A 14,343-nucleotide genomic window follows, 5' to 3' on the forward strand; every position below is an offset into this window, starting at 1 on the left:
TCAACTGAGTGAGAACACCCATGCAGATGAATACAGCCTGAAAGAAGGTGTCACCTGCTCCAGTCACCTCAGTGGGTATTCTCAGCCCTCCTTCCTGTGGGCCTATACCAGGCACTGAGCAGGCTCATTCTCAGCTCCCAACTATGATCTCAGAGCTGTGCACTGTGCCACACACCAAACATGCCCATTCTTAGCTTCCCACTTTCGCCGGGGCTCCTGGACACCAGGAAGAGAGCAATAGCTTTGGAAACATCTTGAGCCTGGCCCCTGGCCCCATTTCTCAGCGTCTCAGGGCAGGCCAGGGCTGTACCTTTTAGGGGAGAGGTGGTCAGGGCCTGAGTTTTGTCTCCTTCCTCTGCAACCCAAATAGTTATAAGAATCCAAAAATGATAAAAGCAGCTCGGGCCGAACCTTCTATCTCTGAAACCCCTCATCCCACCCCCAAATGCACCCCAGGCTCTGGCAATGAACAGGGATGGCCAAGCTGTCCACCGGCTCCAGCTTCCTTGGCTCCTGGTGAACAGCAACTGGGTCTGACAGTTGGGGGCAGGGAAGCCAGGCTGAGCTCCTAGCTCCAACATGGGGTGGGAGGGAAGGGGCCCCCCCCACTGGCTGTAATTGCTGTTTTCTGCACTGAGGCATGTAGTTAACCCTTTGACTCCTGGTGTCTCAGTTATCACCACTGTTAACGGCTAGGAGCAAGCTTAGGGGAGGCACGGCAGCAGCAGGGAGTGCCAGGAGAAGCTTGATGCCAGGGAGTGAGCAGGCACCGTGTCAGAGCTGAGGGGAACACCAGGGCACCTACTCCCAGTGCACAATCATGTTGGTGGGGTGGGTGGGTGCGTGCCACCAGCCTGGCAGCAGTGAGTCCAGGTGCTAGATGGAATGAGCCCTCCTGCTTGTGCAGCAGAGACGTCTCCCCACAGCCATGGATAGCTGGCCTGAGGGTGGGGATGGCCATGGCCTGAAGAAGCAGTCATGAGCTGCAGGGCCCCAGCAGCCCCCTGGGAACTGGAGCCTGCCTGCACCCAGCCAGACCCAGGCCTGGGGCTCTGCGATAGCTGCTTGGGGAGACAGGTGCTGTGCTCAGAGGGTGGGGCTGGCAGGACGGAAGACCCCTTAACACCTCTTCAGCCACAGCCTCACCAGACCTCTCTGGGGCCCGCTGTGCACATCCTGGGGGTCTGAGTGCCGTGGGGCTTGGCCTCTGCAGAGGAGTCGTGTCCACCCGGTGTCCTGCAGGGGGTCACCCGGTGACAGGGCAAACCCAGGCCCGAGTCTGGGCTCAGGCACCTGCCCCAGAATGCTTGCTCCCTCCCCCTGCATGGGGCGGGGGATGCACACACAGACTACAATAACAGCCAAACAGAGGCTATTGCTCCATGGATTTATTACTCTAAACAGAGGAACAAGGGAGGAGGCCCCAGAAATCCCTGCCGGGGGAGACAGGCAGCTGGCCCATCTCGCTGGGGGAGCAGCAGACAATGAAGGCATGGTGGCAAACGGAAGAAGCAGACGGCAGCGCCCAGCAGCCATGCACACAAACCTGCCCCTGGGAATGCGTCCTTGGGGCAGACCTCCCAGTAGGGACGAAGACTCCCGCAGGGTCCAGGCCAGCCCCCAGGGATGGGGTGAGGGGCTTGCCACAGCACAGAAAAGCAGTAACAAGGCACACGGCAAGGTCACCGCACTGAGCAACATCAATCAAGGCGGGCACAGGGGGGACCAACAAGGTCATGGGAGCTGGGGAAAGATAGGTGCCCAAACACCTCCTGCTCCAGGTCCCCGTGTGCAGCTGTGTGCAGAGTGCAGGTCTCCCTCAGCTCTGTAGGCTGCTAGCACCCCCATGCCCCGCTAGCCCCATCATAGAACCCTGCCAGGGAGCATGCAGCTGCAGGTCAGGACGAGGGGCAGAGAGATTCACGCCCCTGGAGATAGCGGTGATAGGAGCTGCCCTGCTGCCAAAGGGATGTCACCGAAGTCAGTGGCAAGGGCCGGGAGGTGCTTTTCACGGCATCTTCCTGTGCCATGGCCGTGCCTGCTCTCCGGGGGAGGAGCCGTAGCAGGCTCATTGGGAGACTTGCCCCCTCTGCTATCCCAATGCACACCCCATCTCCTCAGCAACGGACACCCGAGCCCAGGAGAGCCCAGGGCTGATCTTCTGCCTAATGAAGGCCTTACCAAGGTGGGGGCAGCTGGCTGCAACTCAAAGGGGCGATGGGTTAGGGGGTGGTTTTCTGCCATGGAGGCCTTTCCCATGCCCCAGCATGGCAGGAATCCCGTACCAAGGGGCAGGACAACCCTTGCCTGGGCTTCACTGCTGGTGGTGCTGCATGCTGAGCATGGAGCTGCTGGCTTTGGAGAGATGCTGGGCCTAAACCCACCCAGAGCCGAGCGTTGGACTCATCGGCCCTGCCCCAGCCAGCAGGAGAAACTGCTGGGCTGATCCTCCCGCACCTTTGGGCTCTGCAGCTGTAACAGGGCCTAGCACTACCAGGGCGCTGCTCCCCACTCTCTCCAGGCCAGGCTCCCTGCCCGGGCTCAGACACATCATGGTGGTGCAGGGGCTATGGGGAGATTCCAGGGGCTAGGACTTGGGCTGGGGAAGGGTTTCCCCAGAGCTAGGAGGAGCAGGTGGCAGGGCTTCACCGCAGCAGGGAAAGTGGGCAGAGTAGTAAAGGACAAAGAAACAGGCTCTTCTCCCTAAGGGCTCCCCTGAACAGTGTCACTCAGCAAGGCCCTGCTGGCCCTGTCCCTGCAGGTAGCCATATGGGTGCTGCTGGTAGCTGCCTGGCGGGGCAAAGCCCCCCTATCCGGCAGGACGCTTGTGCTTGTGTCTAAGGAGCTCAGAAAGCAGCCCCTGGAGCCCGTGGGCACTGACAGAGCAGGCTGCCCTAGAGCCGCTGGCAGGCTTTCGCCAGTGCTGTGAGCTAGGTAAGAGCCTGCCTGCAGCCATACATGGCATGCTGAGGGCCCAGGAACCAGGGCCTGGCAGGAAGGAGCAACACAGCAGGGCTGGACAGGTGCTAGGTCCACCCCGGTGCAGCAGTGACCAACTCCCCAAAAAGGACAGGCCGGAGGGAGCAGGGTAGCAGCTGGTGGCTGAACCCAAGAGCCCCCGTGCAGGATCAGGAAGGGGAGCGGTATCCCGTGTGCCCCAGGCTGGAGATTCGGCTGGATCTTCCCTGGGAAGCACTGAGCAGGAGCAGGCTCCCCGCAGAGTGGCTGTCCCTCCTGTGAGTGCAGCTGGGGCCCTCGTCCCTCTGCAGGGGAAGGCATGAGCCCGTCCACACTGCTCCTCCCACACGACGCTGCAGGGGAGCGAGCACCAGCTGCAAAGCAATCATGGGGCCACCAGCTGGACAGGCAGCAATGCCACACCCAGGGGATCATCGCCTGGGGACAGTGGCGCCAGGAGGAGAGGGAGTGCCACGTGAGCCTGGCTAGAGAGTGCCCTGGGCTGGGTGCTCCCAGGAAAAAGCAGAGCAGACCCTGGCCGGCCTGCAAGGAGCGACTGACCCCAAGACTATTTACAGGGGAGGGGCAGCGCAACCCTACAGCTGCGAACAGTCATGTTTACAAAATATACATGGGAGTGTCCTTCATTTGCACCCCACCCCTCACCAACTCCCTCCCGCCAGCTCCTCTGTGGGGGGAGGGAAAGGGGGCGGAGGGATTAGAACGGGAAGTACTTTAAACATCTTTAAAAAACCAACCTGTGCAAAAGTTGTGCCCGTTGGTGAGGGGAGCAGCCAGTCCCAAGAGGAAAGTGGGTGCCAGGGCCCCGGAGAGCCTGGCTCGAACCAGCTGCAGGGGGCAGCGCCTGCCTTCCTCTTGACCCATTTACAGACTCATTTAACACACCCGAGCCATGTTCAGAGTGTCATCTGGGGGCCCTGCTGGGCGTGGGCGGCTCCCAGCTCGCTCTGGGAGAGGAGAGCTTGTGTGTGTGGCTTGGGACGCAGTTGAGACCCCCGCAGGCCTGGGCGGAAGAAAAGGCTGTGCGCGTCCTCTGGGCAGAGCTGGGGCTGGTCGAAGAGGAGGGGCTGAGTGGGACTGTTGGCGCCATGGCTTGGAAGGGTCTTGGAGTCGGACGACCCTGAACGAGGGGAGAAAGAGAGAGAGAGAGAAAGAGAGAGATGTCACAGCCCAGGCAGACAGCTCACTCGCCTTGCAGTCCCTCCCTCCCTCTGATCAGCCTAGGGGGGAGCAGGTGGGTACAAGATGGGCTGAGCTTGGGGGAAATCAGCCAGCATGTGCGCACTGGAGGAGCCCTGTGGGCACAGGAGCTTTCTGGGTGGGGCTAGAGGGACTCAGGCTGCAAACAGGATGCTCCCCACAGTCCAGCATATGCCAGGTATGTCCCGCTCTCCTTTGCTCGGGAAGGCAACTGCCCTGTGCTGGCTCCCAGGACCGAGGGGCTGGATGGGGACCCAACAAGGATTTCCTCTCCAGTTTCTTGGCTTTGCTGACGAGTGTACAAGCCCCATGCCCTCTGCCACAGTTCAGCAGGACATGGATCCAGCGGGCTCCGGGGCCCAGATGGGAACCCCCACAGGTTTCAGGCTCTTGGCCCCCCAGTCTTTAGGGAACCCTGCAGAAGCAGATCAGATCAGATCTCCTTGTGTGTGTGAGAGAGGGGTTTCTGGACCAGTTCTGCACCTTGGCCACTCGTGCTAACAGGGCTGAGTTACCCACATGCTTATGGGGCTCCTGCAGGAGCATTCAGCGAGGGCCTGGGGGAGGGTGCTCAGCATGGCAGGGACCAGGCTCCTCTGTTCCTGTCACAGCAGCAGTGGCTGGAGGCACCATGCACTCCTAGTCGTGAGGAGCAGTGGGCTGAACTCACCTTGCTCTCTTGGGGAGAGGGACACTGGTGGCCTGCCGGGCCTGGCTAGCGCTGGGCAGAGGGGACTCAGGAATGCTGCCAGTTGCTGGGATCAGAGCTGACAGATCAGTTTGCAGACAATTCACAAAGGAGGCACAAGCTGAGCAGTCTGGAGAGAAAAGCCCTGGGAGCAGCTGAACTCTAGGATTTCAGGCCAGTTGGCTGAAATCCCATGCCCTGCACTGGGGCCTGTTACTGCCACCCTATGATGAGGGGAAACCATTGCAGCAATGTACCATCCTGGGCCGAGCTGGAAGGGCAGGGAGGGGAGAAGGGGCCAGCCTGGTACTGACACATTCAGCTAGTCTGCCCCCACCACAGCCCCACCCTGAAAGGAGTCCTGCCGCCCCATGCAATTCCCTGCACATAAGAGAATGAGACGACGTACCAGCTTACTCCTCTATCCCAATAGAGCAGGAATCTGGACCCAGTGCTGCCCAGGGCAGGTGCAGGGAGGCAGACAGAAGGAAGGAGACATTAGAGAGATGCTCAGAACAGACCGCGACTCTATGGGAGAGAACAGGCTGCAAGGACTACAGCTGACGGAGCTGCACTGGGAGCAGCTCAGCCACGAAGCCCCCAGAAGTGCAATCCCCTGCCCGCAGCACAGTGAGTGGGCCCCTCCCTCGCACAGGGCAGGCTGGTTCCAGGATGAGCCCAGTGTGCCGCGTGTGGATTGTGGTGACAGCAGGCACAATCCCCCTGCTGCCACAGCCCTTCCTGCACAGGCATCCTGGAGGAGGATACCCCTGCTCTAAGGGCAGCAGGGCTGCAGCCTGGGTCCTCCCCTACACAGCCAGCAATGCTCACTGCTCAGTGGCCCCAGCATGGCAGGCTCTGCCTCTCCCTCCCTAGGTCAGCAGTATGGAGACAAGGAGCAATAAAGCCAGGAGCCTGCACTCTTCTCTGGGTGTGCCCGGGATCTGCTGCCAGGTGGGCTCTTCCCCTTGGTGGGAGCTCACAGCTGGAGGGCCAGGGCCAGTAATCTGATGCGGCTGTCACTAGAGGAGGGAGACCAGGGGTTTTCAGCCCCCCCACCATGTTATGCCTCTACTCATGTGTTCATGAATCTTTGGTGAAGGGGGGAAAGAGAATCTCACCAACTTGCATGGGGCGGCCACTATCACACTTGCAATTGTGTTGCCCTCTAATGGTTGCAGCCCAAAGAGCAGAAAGGAGGAAAGGGGGTGGAAGCAGCAAGACAAAAGGGTGAGGGAGGAGGGGGACGGAAAAGGGAAATATAGGGCAAGTTACCTCTCTGGAGCCCCACTCACCCATGCCCCCGGGGGCAATAGTTAGCTCCATATGATCATGGCAAGTGGGTGCTTCAGGGGAGAGTTTTGCTCTCCACTGGAGATGAGCTGCCTGATGCTCCGACCCAGGCAAGCAAGTTGCAAGCAGGGTGGCTCAGCCTGCCGTGAATAGGCACAGCACAGACCCCTTGCCAAGCCGCGGCGGCACCACCCATCGCCAATCAGTGCCGTGCCAGCACAAGGGCTGGGCTGTTACCTGGCAGGTACACATCAACTGGGGGGTCGCTCTCCGACTGCGTAAGGCTCCTGTGCTCGCTGCAGCTGCTCTCCGGCAGGATGTCTTCCATGGAGGGCAGGCGGCTACCTGGAGTCAGCAGAGAGCTGGACAGCTTAGTCCCGAAGCAGCGATCAGGAGAGAGACGGAGGGGCCTGCGCTGCCTTCCCTCCCGAGGAGAGATCAGTGCTAACAAGGGCCCCCCACTGGCATGCGCATGGGGAGAACAGGTTCCTTCCCCACTGCCCCTTGCAAACGCTGCCAGGTGACAGGGCCAGCGACTGAAAAAGGCACCTCTCTTGTCTGCAGCCGAGACACTTGAAGACACATCAGGCCTAGGGAGCCCAGTGAAGTTGTTCAGTGCCTCCTGCCATTTCTCCTGACAGCCCTGCCCTGGGCACTGATCACAGCACCAGAGGGCGAATCCTAGTAGAGCACTGAGCCAGCCCCACGCATGCAGGAAACAGCCTGAATCTTACCCACAGAGCAGCACTGGAGCGGGGAGATGGCCACCTGGCAATGGGCAGGACGGAGAACCCACCCCTGGTGCTCTCCTCCCTCCCCACGTGGAAGCCATCTCCCACAGCGGATCAACAGGCATCTTATGTTTGAGGGTTTGTCTAGGGAATGAGATCTAGCCTTTCAAGTTGCAGTGAAATTTCCCATCAAGTGTTTGGGAATGGTGGGTGATGCCTGGCACAAAGGCCAACTGAGAGCCTCTGCCTCCCACCTGGCCCTCGGGCGCAGGCTGGGGAACATGGCGACAGCAGCAAAGGGGAGGGGAATACACACAGCCAGCCTGGCACTGCATTACTGATCTGCCCTGTCAGCCCACCCTGGGCAGAGCTCAGCTCCAGGGAGAGTCAGCTGGGAAGGAACGCACGAGAAATTTCAGTCACCGTTGCTTCCCTAGTTCCCAGCTGATGCGGTTTCCCCTTCAACTTCGGCCACTGTCCAAATGCAGTTTTTAAACACTCTCTTTGGAAGATCTGAGACATGAGAAGCACTGGAAGGAGTCACAGCGCACAGAGCTCTGCAGATCTTGATACTCCTTCACACAAAGACCCCTGTTGCACAAAATTCATGTTTCAATGAAGAATCATACCTGGGGCCCAGCAGTGATGGGTCAGGCGCTGTGTCCGTGCACAAGCACTAGGGGGCGCTCAGTCTCCAAGGAAATCCCATGGACAAAGCTCAGGCTTGTCTAGAGAGCTAGTGCATGGCAAACTGGGGTGTCAATCTGCAGCACAGCAGCTTGCCCCTGCGCTATCTGGCCATGTGGACCCTTCTACCACACGCAGAGCTCCCAAGCGCTCAATGCACACAGGGGAATGTTTATGTCTTGCCTTTGAGCTGGGAGGTAAGATTCCCAGCTCAGGTTAGCGTGTTAAAAACAGTGGTGTAACTGGGGCTGCATGGATGGCTGCTCAGACCAGCCACCTGTGTATGCACCTGGGATCCAGGCAAGTACGTATTCCAGCAGCTATCCCAAGCTGCGGCCCATGCTACCCCAGCTCCACTATTTTTTAGCGTGCTAGCTCAAGCAGAGATAGTGCAGGTATGTCTGCACAGGCTCGAAATCGCATCTCCCAGATTAAACGTGCACATACCCTGAGTGCATGGTCGAAGGATCCACGTGGCCAGTTGATACGCAGCAGGCTAGCGTGCTGCAGATTTACCCCCCAGCTTGCTGCCCAGACAGGCCCTCAGACTGGGGAATTTCAGTTGATTAGCCATTGTCAGACTCATGTTTCCAAGGGGAACTGGAAACCCCAAAGCCGGTCCCTGGCAGAGGGATTCCCACATTCAACAGAGATCAGTGACCCGGGCATGTGATCCCAGGCTGAGACCACGTCCAACCCCAAGGAGCACCTTCCAGAGGGATTAGAAGGATCCCTGCCATAAACTGAGAGAGCAGGGCCAAGAGGCTAGCAGGGGGTCACTTCCAGCCCCAAAGCCTCCACCCTCTAGACTAACTTATCTCATAGGTACAGGCAGGACGTACCTTGCTGCAGGGATGAGATCCCCTCGATTTCTTCAGCCACTATGCTCTGGAAAAAGAGAGAATAGAATGACCTCTGCAGGCTGGAACCCCTCCCCTCGGACTCAGTATATTGTACCGACGCGCTCAGCAGGGCTGTGCCCAGGATGGGGGGCAGCCTGTCTGATACCCTGATACAGGGTGCCCAGCATTATCAACACACTAGTACCGTAGTGGCCTGGGGAACGAGGGTGGCCACCTGTCCAGTCACACCACCCCCTGCTGAAACCCCTCCTGGAGGTTCCCAGGTATCAGATGCTGATTGTGGGTGCACTGGGCAGGCCCAGGTTGGGGGGTTCAGAGCTAGGAAGCTGCAAAGCCAACTGCAGCGATTGGAGCCAGAATTAACCTAGATCTCTCATTAAGGATGCCACCCAGGAACCCTTCTGAACCGGCAGGAGCATCCCATGTTAACGAAGCCCTTCAGGTGCCAGCCCCAAGGGGTTAGAAACACCCTCCTGGGCTGCAATTGTAATAGTTCCCATTGTGCACAGGGGTAGGGGTTGGCAGCATGGGAAACCCAAGGCATTGGGGGTGGGGGGGTCGAGAGCTGTGGAGTTAAGGGAGATGGGGAAGTGTTTGGGGCTCCCCGGGAGCAGACTCCGGGCTCCTTCCCACACGCACTAAAGGGTTTACCCTGAGCCCTGTTACTCAGGAAGATCGTGCCCGAAATGCACCTCCCCCCAGACTGGCACCCGTAGCCAGCCACCAGGCCACAGCCCAGAGAGTGGCCCTTCACTGGTGCAGGGCTCATGGGGCAGGGAGCGACCAGGGTTGAGCGCTTGGGATGGGGACTTACTCCGGGAGAGCTGTTCTTCCTCAGCACCAGCTCGGCCCCGCTCAGTGCTGGCTGGGAGTCCGAGTACTCAGATAGCTTCTCCTCATCCTCTTCATGGATCGGAGATGAAGGAGATCGTAAAGCACTGGGGGTAGGAGAAGAGTGACATTGCAGAGAGCCACAAAACACAGCAACTTGCATTCCCATAGCACCTCCCAGCCCCGGCAGGCACAGCACAGTGGAACAGCAGAAGCCAGGAGGTGCACAAGAGTGCAGGCAGGGGAACGTGTGATCAGGAACCTCCCTCTCATAGCAAGGGCCACAAGGGCATAAGCAGCTGCTTCGAGTGCTCAGATCCCTGGTGCGCGTCATTTGAGACGCATGCCAACAGTCACCTGCACAGAACCTGCTCAGCAGAGCAAAGGGCCACTTCAGGCCTGCTAGGATCTGAACATGGCACTCCCAGGAGTTTCAGCCCCTTCTTGCAATGCTTGTCAAGGCTCTGCTTCCGGACTGGGCCTCCACGTGTCAAGGGCAGGTTCACCTGCAGTCCAGGGCTTGGGGGGCACGATACCAGAAAATGCTCAAAGGAAGTGTGGGCATGGAACTGGGGGGGGCGGGACATGTGGGGTACGAGAGCACGGCTGCAAAACCAGGCTAAAAATCCGGGGCTGCCACTTCCCAGCCTCACACGGCACTAGGACAGCAGGTCGCTCTGTGACCAGGAGCCAGGAAAGCTACTCCCCAGCTCAGTGTGTTTATGGACAGCTGATGAGAGAAAGCGGGGGACCTCCTGTGATGCAGCCTACAGAGACAGATGGGAATGGTCGGTAGCTCCAAGCTCTCTAGGGGTATTTTAGAAGGCACGTGCAGGGAAGAGGCCCAGGGGGAGGGACGTTTCCAAAATTAGGGCTGACCTGTCTGGAGATTTGCTCCGCTTGCTCTTTTGAGGGCCGCTCTCCATGGCTCTGTCAATCCCGGCTAGTGGGCGGCTGGCCGGGGACAGTCCATCCACCACTCCGGTGTAGCTGATTTCCTCGTACAAAGGAGCGGAAGGGATGGATGGGGAGATGGAGCGGAGGCCATTCAATGCTTCCAGCAGCGAAATGGGCTCATATCCTGGAGGGATGTTGTCGGAGCTCTGCAGGTGAGGAAAACAGGGGTAACATTAGGCAACCCCACCAAGCTGGACCCAGTGCGAAACCGGGATCCCTGCTTTATTCTTTGCACAGTAAATCCTCTGCTCCTTTAATGGTTAATTTAAAGGGACACCACCCGCTTAAAGTTTTGTGCATGCATCTGTTTCAAACAACAGTCAAAATTCTATAAGGGAAAGATTAGAGAGAGCAATATCTTATGTGCTTGCTATTTGTCACTTTATTTCTTTTGCGCATCCAACAGCCCTTCCTGCTGTTTCCTCCACATAGGAAGTTTCCTTTGTCGTCTGTCTGGGTCTTTCACGTGACTCGGAAATTGGGGGCTGAGGGGACATGCAGTACATATTGACGGTGTCCTGTTAAAAGCAGTTAAACCAATGTCATTTGAATCCAATTATTAATCACCATCATCAGGGCAAATTGCACCTCAATTCTGCACCACAGTGCTCGTGTTTTGGGGCAGGCTGGTAAATTCCCAAAGGGAAGTTTTTATTGCCCTGAGGAGGAGTATAAAGAATATGCCCAGCTCAGCATCTCTGCCACTGACTGAGATGTTATAACCCGTTCACTTTGTGATGCCTTTCAGTGCCAACGTCTGCTCTGACAAAGCACAAGTGCCTTGTAGAGGTTGGTGCATGCATGCCGGAGGACATGGCAGCGAGGTACAGCACGCTGTGAGTTTAGGCAACTGGAGAGGCAGTGGGGAATAGTGAGCTAAGTGAGCAATGAAATACTTAATTGCATTGACACTAAAACTGCTCCTAGGTTCCAGGATTATTGCCCCATCAAGCTGAAGGGGGCATTGTGTACAGACACCAGCTCAGAGCTCCTGTTTCAGTAGGCAGCAGATGTGAGGAGACAGTAACAGATTGGTTTATATTGGGGACGTTTTCTTCGCAGTCATGAGGGGCAAGAACCAACCTTTTTATTTTTTGTTTTCTTTTTAAGCAAAAGCTCAGGAGTTGTAGCTCAGTTCTGAGGCGGGGGGAAGGATCCTGCAGTGAAGTCCACAGCCAGGGGCCACACAGGGCCCTGCGAATCAGTCACTGAAACTTGCATCTTTAAGCAATGGGCTCCCTCTCATTGGGCACTTCCCACCCAGCTGTCCCTGCAGCCTATTGCTCTGCCTACAGCACCACTGCAGGGTGCCCTGCGTGATCCTCGGAGGGCTGCATCTGCAGCTGCGGGCTGTGTCAAGCTTGTACAACAGCATCAGACAACAGCTCTCATCTTTAATGAAGAGCTGCGACCTGCAGAGAACACAGGTCCCAGTGCACCACGCTCCACCTTGAGCCAAGCCCCCAGGCTGCTTGGAGCAAGAGGAAGCAGGAGCCTCCCTGGTGTTGAAGATGAGGGTAGCTGCAGGCCTCATTGGATAGGTCTAGGGGATAACAATGGATCACTCCTCCCTCTCTTAGGTCCATCACTTGCATTTATACTTCAGCTGTGCTTTCCCCTCCTGCTTGCCAAGGTGCGGCCCCTGCCCAGTGGTGGTGATTGATTCGTTGCGCTGTACCGCAATTATGAACAAGTTCCAGGGTGCAAACACTCAACTAGAAGAGTTTTAGGAAGGTTTTTTTTAAGCAACTTCACAACCAAAGGTGTTTACTTTACACAAGGTGTGCAGGGGCTCTTTTGCTATCAGTTCTGCTTGCATCTGAGACTTGGTTTGACTCTGCTATTGTCAACCCCAACCTCTCTGAACCAAAGTTTTACAAAGAGAGCCCAAGCACGCCCTTCAAAGAGATCAGGGGCCAGTCAAATCCAGACAACCTCCCTCAAGCAATCCCATGGGTGGAACAGGAACTCGATAGAAGCTCTTTTGCCCAGACCTAGGAGTCTGGAGCAGGAAAACAAGTAAGAAAGGGTTTTGATCTCAGGGTTCCAGTACAGGACCAGGGCCAGGAATCCCTGTGTTCTGATACTGACTTCCTCTGGACTACAGGCAAGTCTCCCAAAATGTACCCATCTGTAAAACTAGGATAATGCTGCTTTCCTCCAGCACAGTGGGTGGGGGCGAGCGAACATTTGAAGGGGGCGAGTGCTATTAGAACGAATGGGAGCAGTGTCTGGGGTGAGGGCACTTTGGGCATTAGGAGGAAGCGAAGCTCAGCGTGTTAGCAAGCCCTCGCACGTGGAAGGTCTCACATGCTAGTGAGACTCCTGGTGGATTAATGACAGGTTTCAGAGTAGCAACCGTGTTAGTCTGTATCCGTAAAAAGAAAAGGAGGACTTGTGGCACCTTAGAGACTAACAAATTTATTAGAGCATAAGCTTTCATGAGCGACAGCTCACTTCATTGAAAGCTTATGCTCTGGTGATTAATGTGACCAACTCCACTCACTGTTTCCCTTGCACATTCCCTGTTGGGTAGGGAGACAGCACTTGCTTTGGGGGAACACAGGGCCAGAAGCCATACAGGGTTGAGAGTTACTTACAGAGTGCTCATCATGGTCCATGGTCTGGGCCAGGACAGGGCTGAACGAGACGGGCGACAGAGCCCCAGGCTTCTTCCTCACGGCTCGGATCTGCAGCAAGGCGCGGAAGGCTAGGAGGGAACATTGTACAGGTGACTAGATGGCCAAAGCAGCATGTCAGACAGCCCAGCTTGTGCCACAGCAACTCCACTAGGGACACAGCTCAGACACCCCGTTAGCAGACAGAATTCACCATGGTGAGACCCTGCACCCCAGAGACCAGGAGCTCCTGGGGGGAGCTGCCTCCAGATGACTGGCACCGATTTCAGGCTAAGGTCTCGTAGCTGAACACATGGAAGCCAAGTGCTGGTGCCCAGTCTTCTTAGCTCATCCGCTAGTGCAAGAAACTGGAGGGAGGGAGCAGTCTGGCAGCGGACAGAGCCCCTGGCCCCGAGCAGCATCTGTAGTGAATGAAAAGGCAGCTCTATTTATATGGAAATACAACCCCGTGCCCTTCTAGAAGTGCCCACTCTGATAACTAACCTGGAGGGCGCTGCTGCACGTGAGCAAGGCCCTACATCTGCTGCCAGTGCCAGCTGTGTCAGCCTGCCCCCAGCCAGCGACCCGCAGGGAGGAGAGGGGCTGATGCATGGTGGGAGGCCAGGAGTTGGTACACTGTGGCAATCCCCAATGCAGGCCCAGGGCAAAGATGCAGTCGCCAGGCTCAGGTACCTTGGAGCAGCACTGCAAAGGCCCTCAGACAGGCAGGGATCCCAGCCACGGCTCAGGAAGACTCCTTGGTGCATGGGGTGCTGCACTAGTGCAGGGAGGTGTGGGGATGGGGCCAGGCCTGGGGCTACTCCCTGAGAAGTGGGAAGGAGAAAGAAAAGCAGGCCAGGCCCTAACAAATTTGCAAGCAGAGTGCCAAGAAGACCGTCAGCAGCTCTCTGTGACTGCTCTGTAAGAACCGCGCCGGGGCGGGAGACACAGCTCCCTCTGCTGTTTCTCAGCCTCAGATTTGTTGCTCCAGGCCAGGGTGGGGGTGAGGAGTTGGCTACTGTGTTAATGTGGCATTAATTTTCTGGTAACAGGGGGAGTTAAACGATGACTTGTTAACACGCTAGGGCTAGGAGGCACATCAGATACGCTGAAATCCCCCAATGAACAAGACTCTGAGGTGGTCTGAAACGGGTCCCGGCCCATCCCATACAAAGGGACAAGGTGGTTAAACTCAGGCCTCCTTGTTTCATTGCACAGAATGTTTCATTCACAGGCTCACGTTGGCCTCCATGTCACTACCCTAGAGCAGCCTCTGTCCATGGTGCAGACAAATCAATGGGTTCTTTTGGGGGGAAAAAAATAGATTTTTTTTCTTCACTAGAAATCAAGGGTTGCTATTTAAATTACAAGGTTTTCTTTTTAAAAAGAAACTTGTTTAAAATGATATCTGAATTTAACACAAAATATGTTAAGGCCTAAACTTACTATAATTTTTTAAAACGTTTAATTAAAAAATAAATATACTGAATCCATGA

At 56.8% G+C, this 14,343-nt stretch overlaps 1 protein-coding gene across 6 annotated transcripts in view; it reads right to left on the minus strand.

Moving 5' to 3' along the window:
- Positions 1-1,373: 1,373 nt before the first annotated feature.
- MGRN1 (mahogunin ring finger 1) overlaps positions 1,374-14,343 on the minus strand; it is a 108,882-nt gene continuing 95,912 nt past the window's right edge. For 2 of the 6 annotated variants that reach the window (XM_038418632.2, XM_038418630.2), the window contains 6 exons: positions 12,830-12,939; positions 10,152-10,375; positions 9,256-9,379; positions 8,421-8,466; positions 6,398-6,505; positions 1,374-4,099 (listed from right to left, as the gene is read on the minus strand). In XM_038418632.2, the coding sequence (XP_038274560.1) occupies positions 3,876-4,099; positions 6,398-6,505; positions 8,421-8,466; positions 9,256-9,379; positions 10,152-10,375; positions 12,830-12,939 (836 nt within the window). In that variant the 3' untranslated portion in view covers positions 1,374-3,875. Of the gene's footprint in view, positions 4,100-5,276; positions 5,396-6,397; positions 6,506-8,420; positions 8,467-9,255; positions 9,380-10,151; positions 10,376-12,829; positions 12,940-14,343 lie in introns of all 6 variants that reach the window. The other 4 variants (XM_043493187.1, XM_038418633.2, XM_038418635.2 and 1 more) reach the window with 4 other exon arrangements.

The sequence above is a fragment of the Dermochelys coriacea genome, chromosome 10 (assembly GCF_009764565.3).
Source record: "Dermochelys coriacea isolate rDerCor1 chromosome 10, rDerCor1.pri.v4, whole genome shotgun sequence".
NCBI classification, from domain to species: domain Eukaryota; kingdom Metazoa; phylum Chordata; order Testudines; family Dermochelyidae; genus Dermochelys; species Dermochelys coriacea.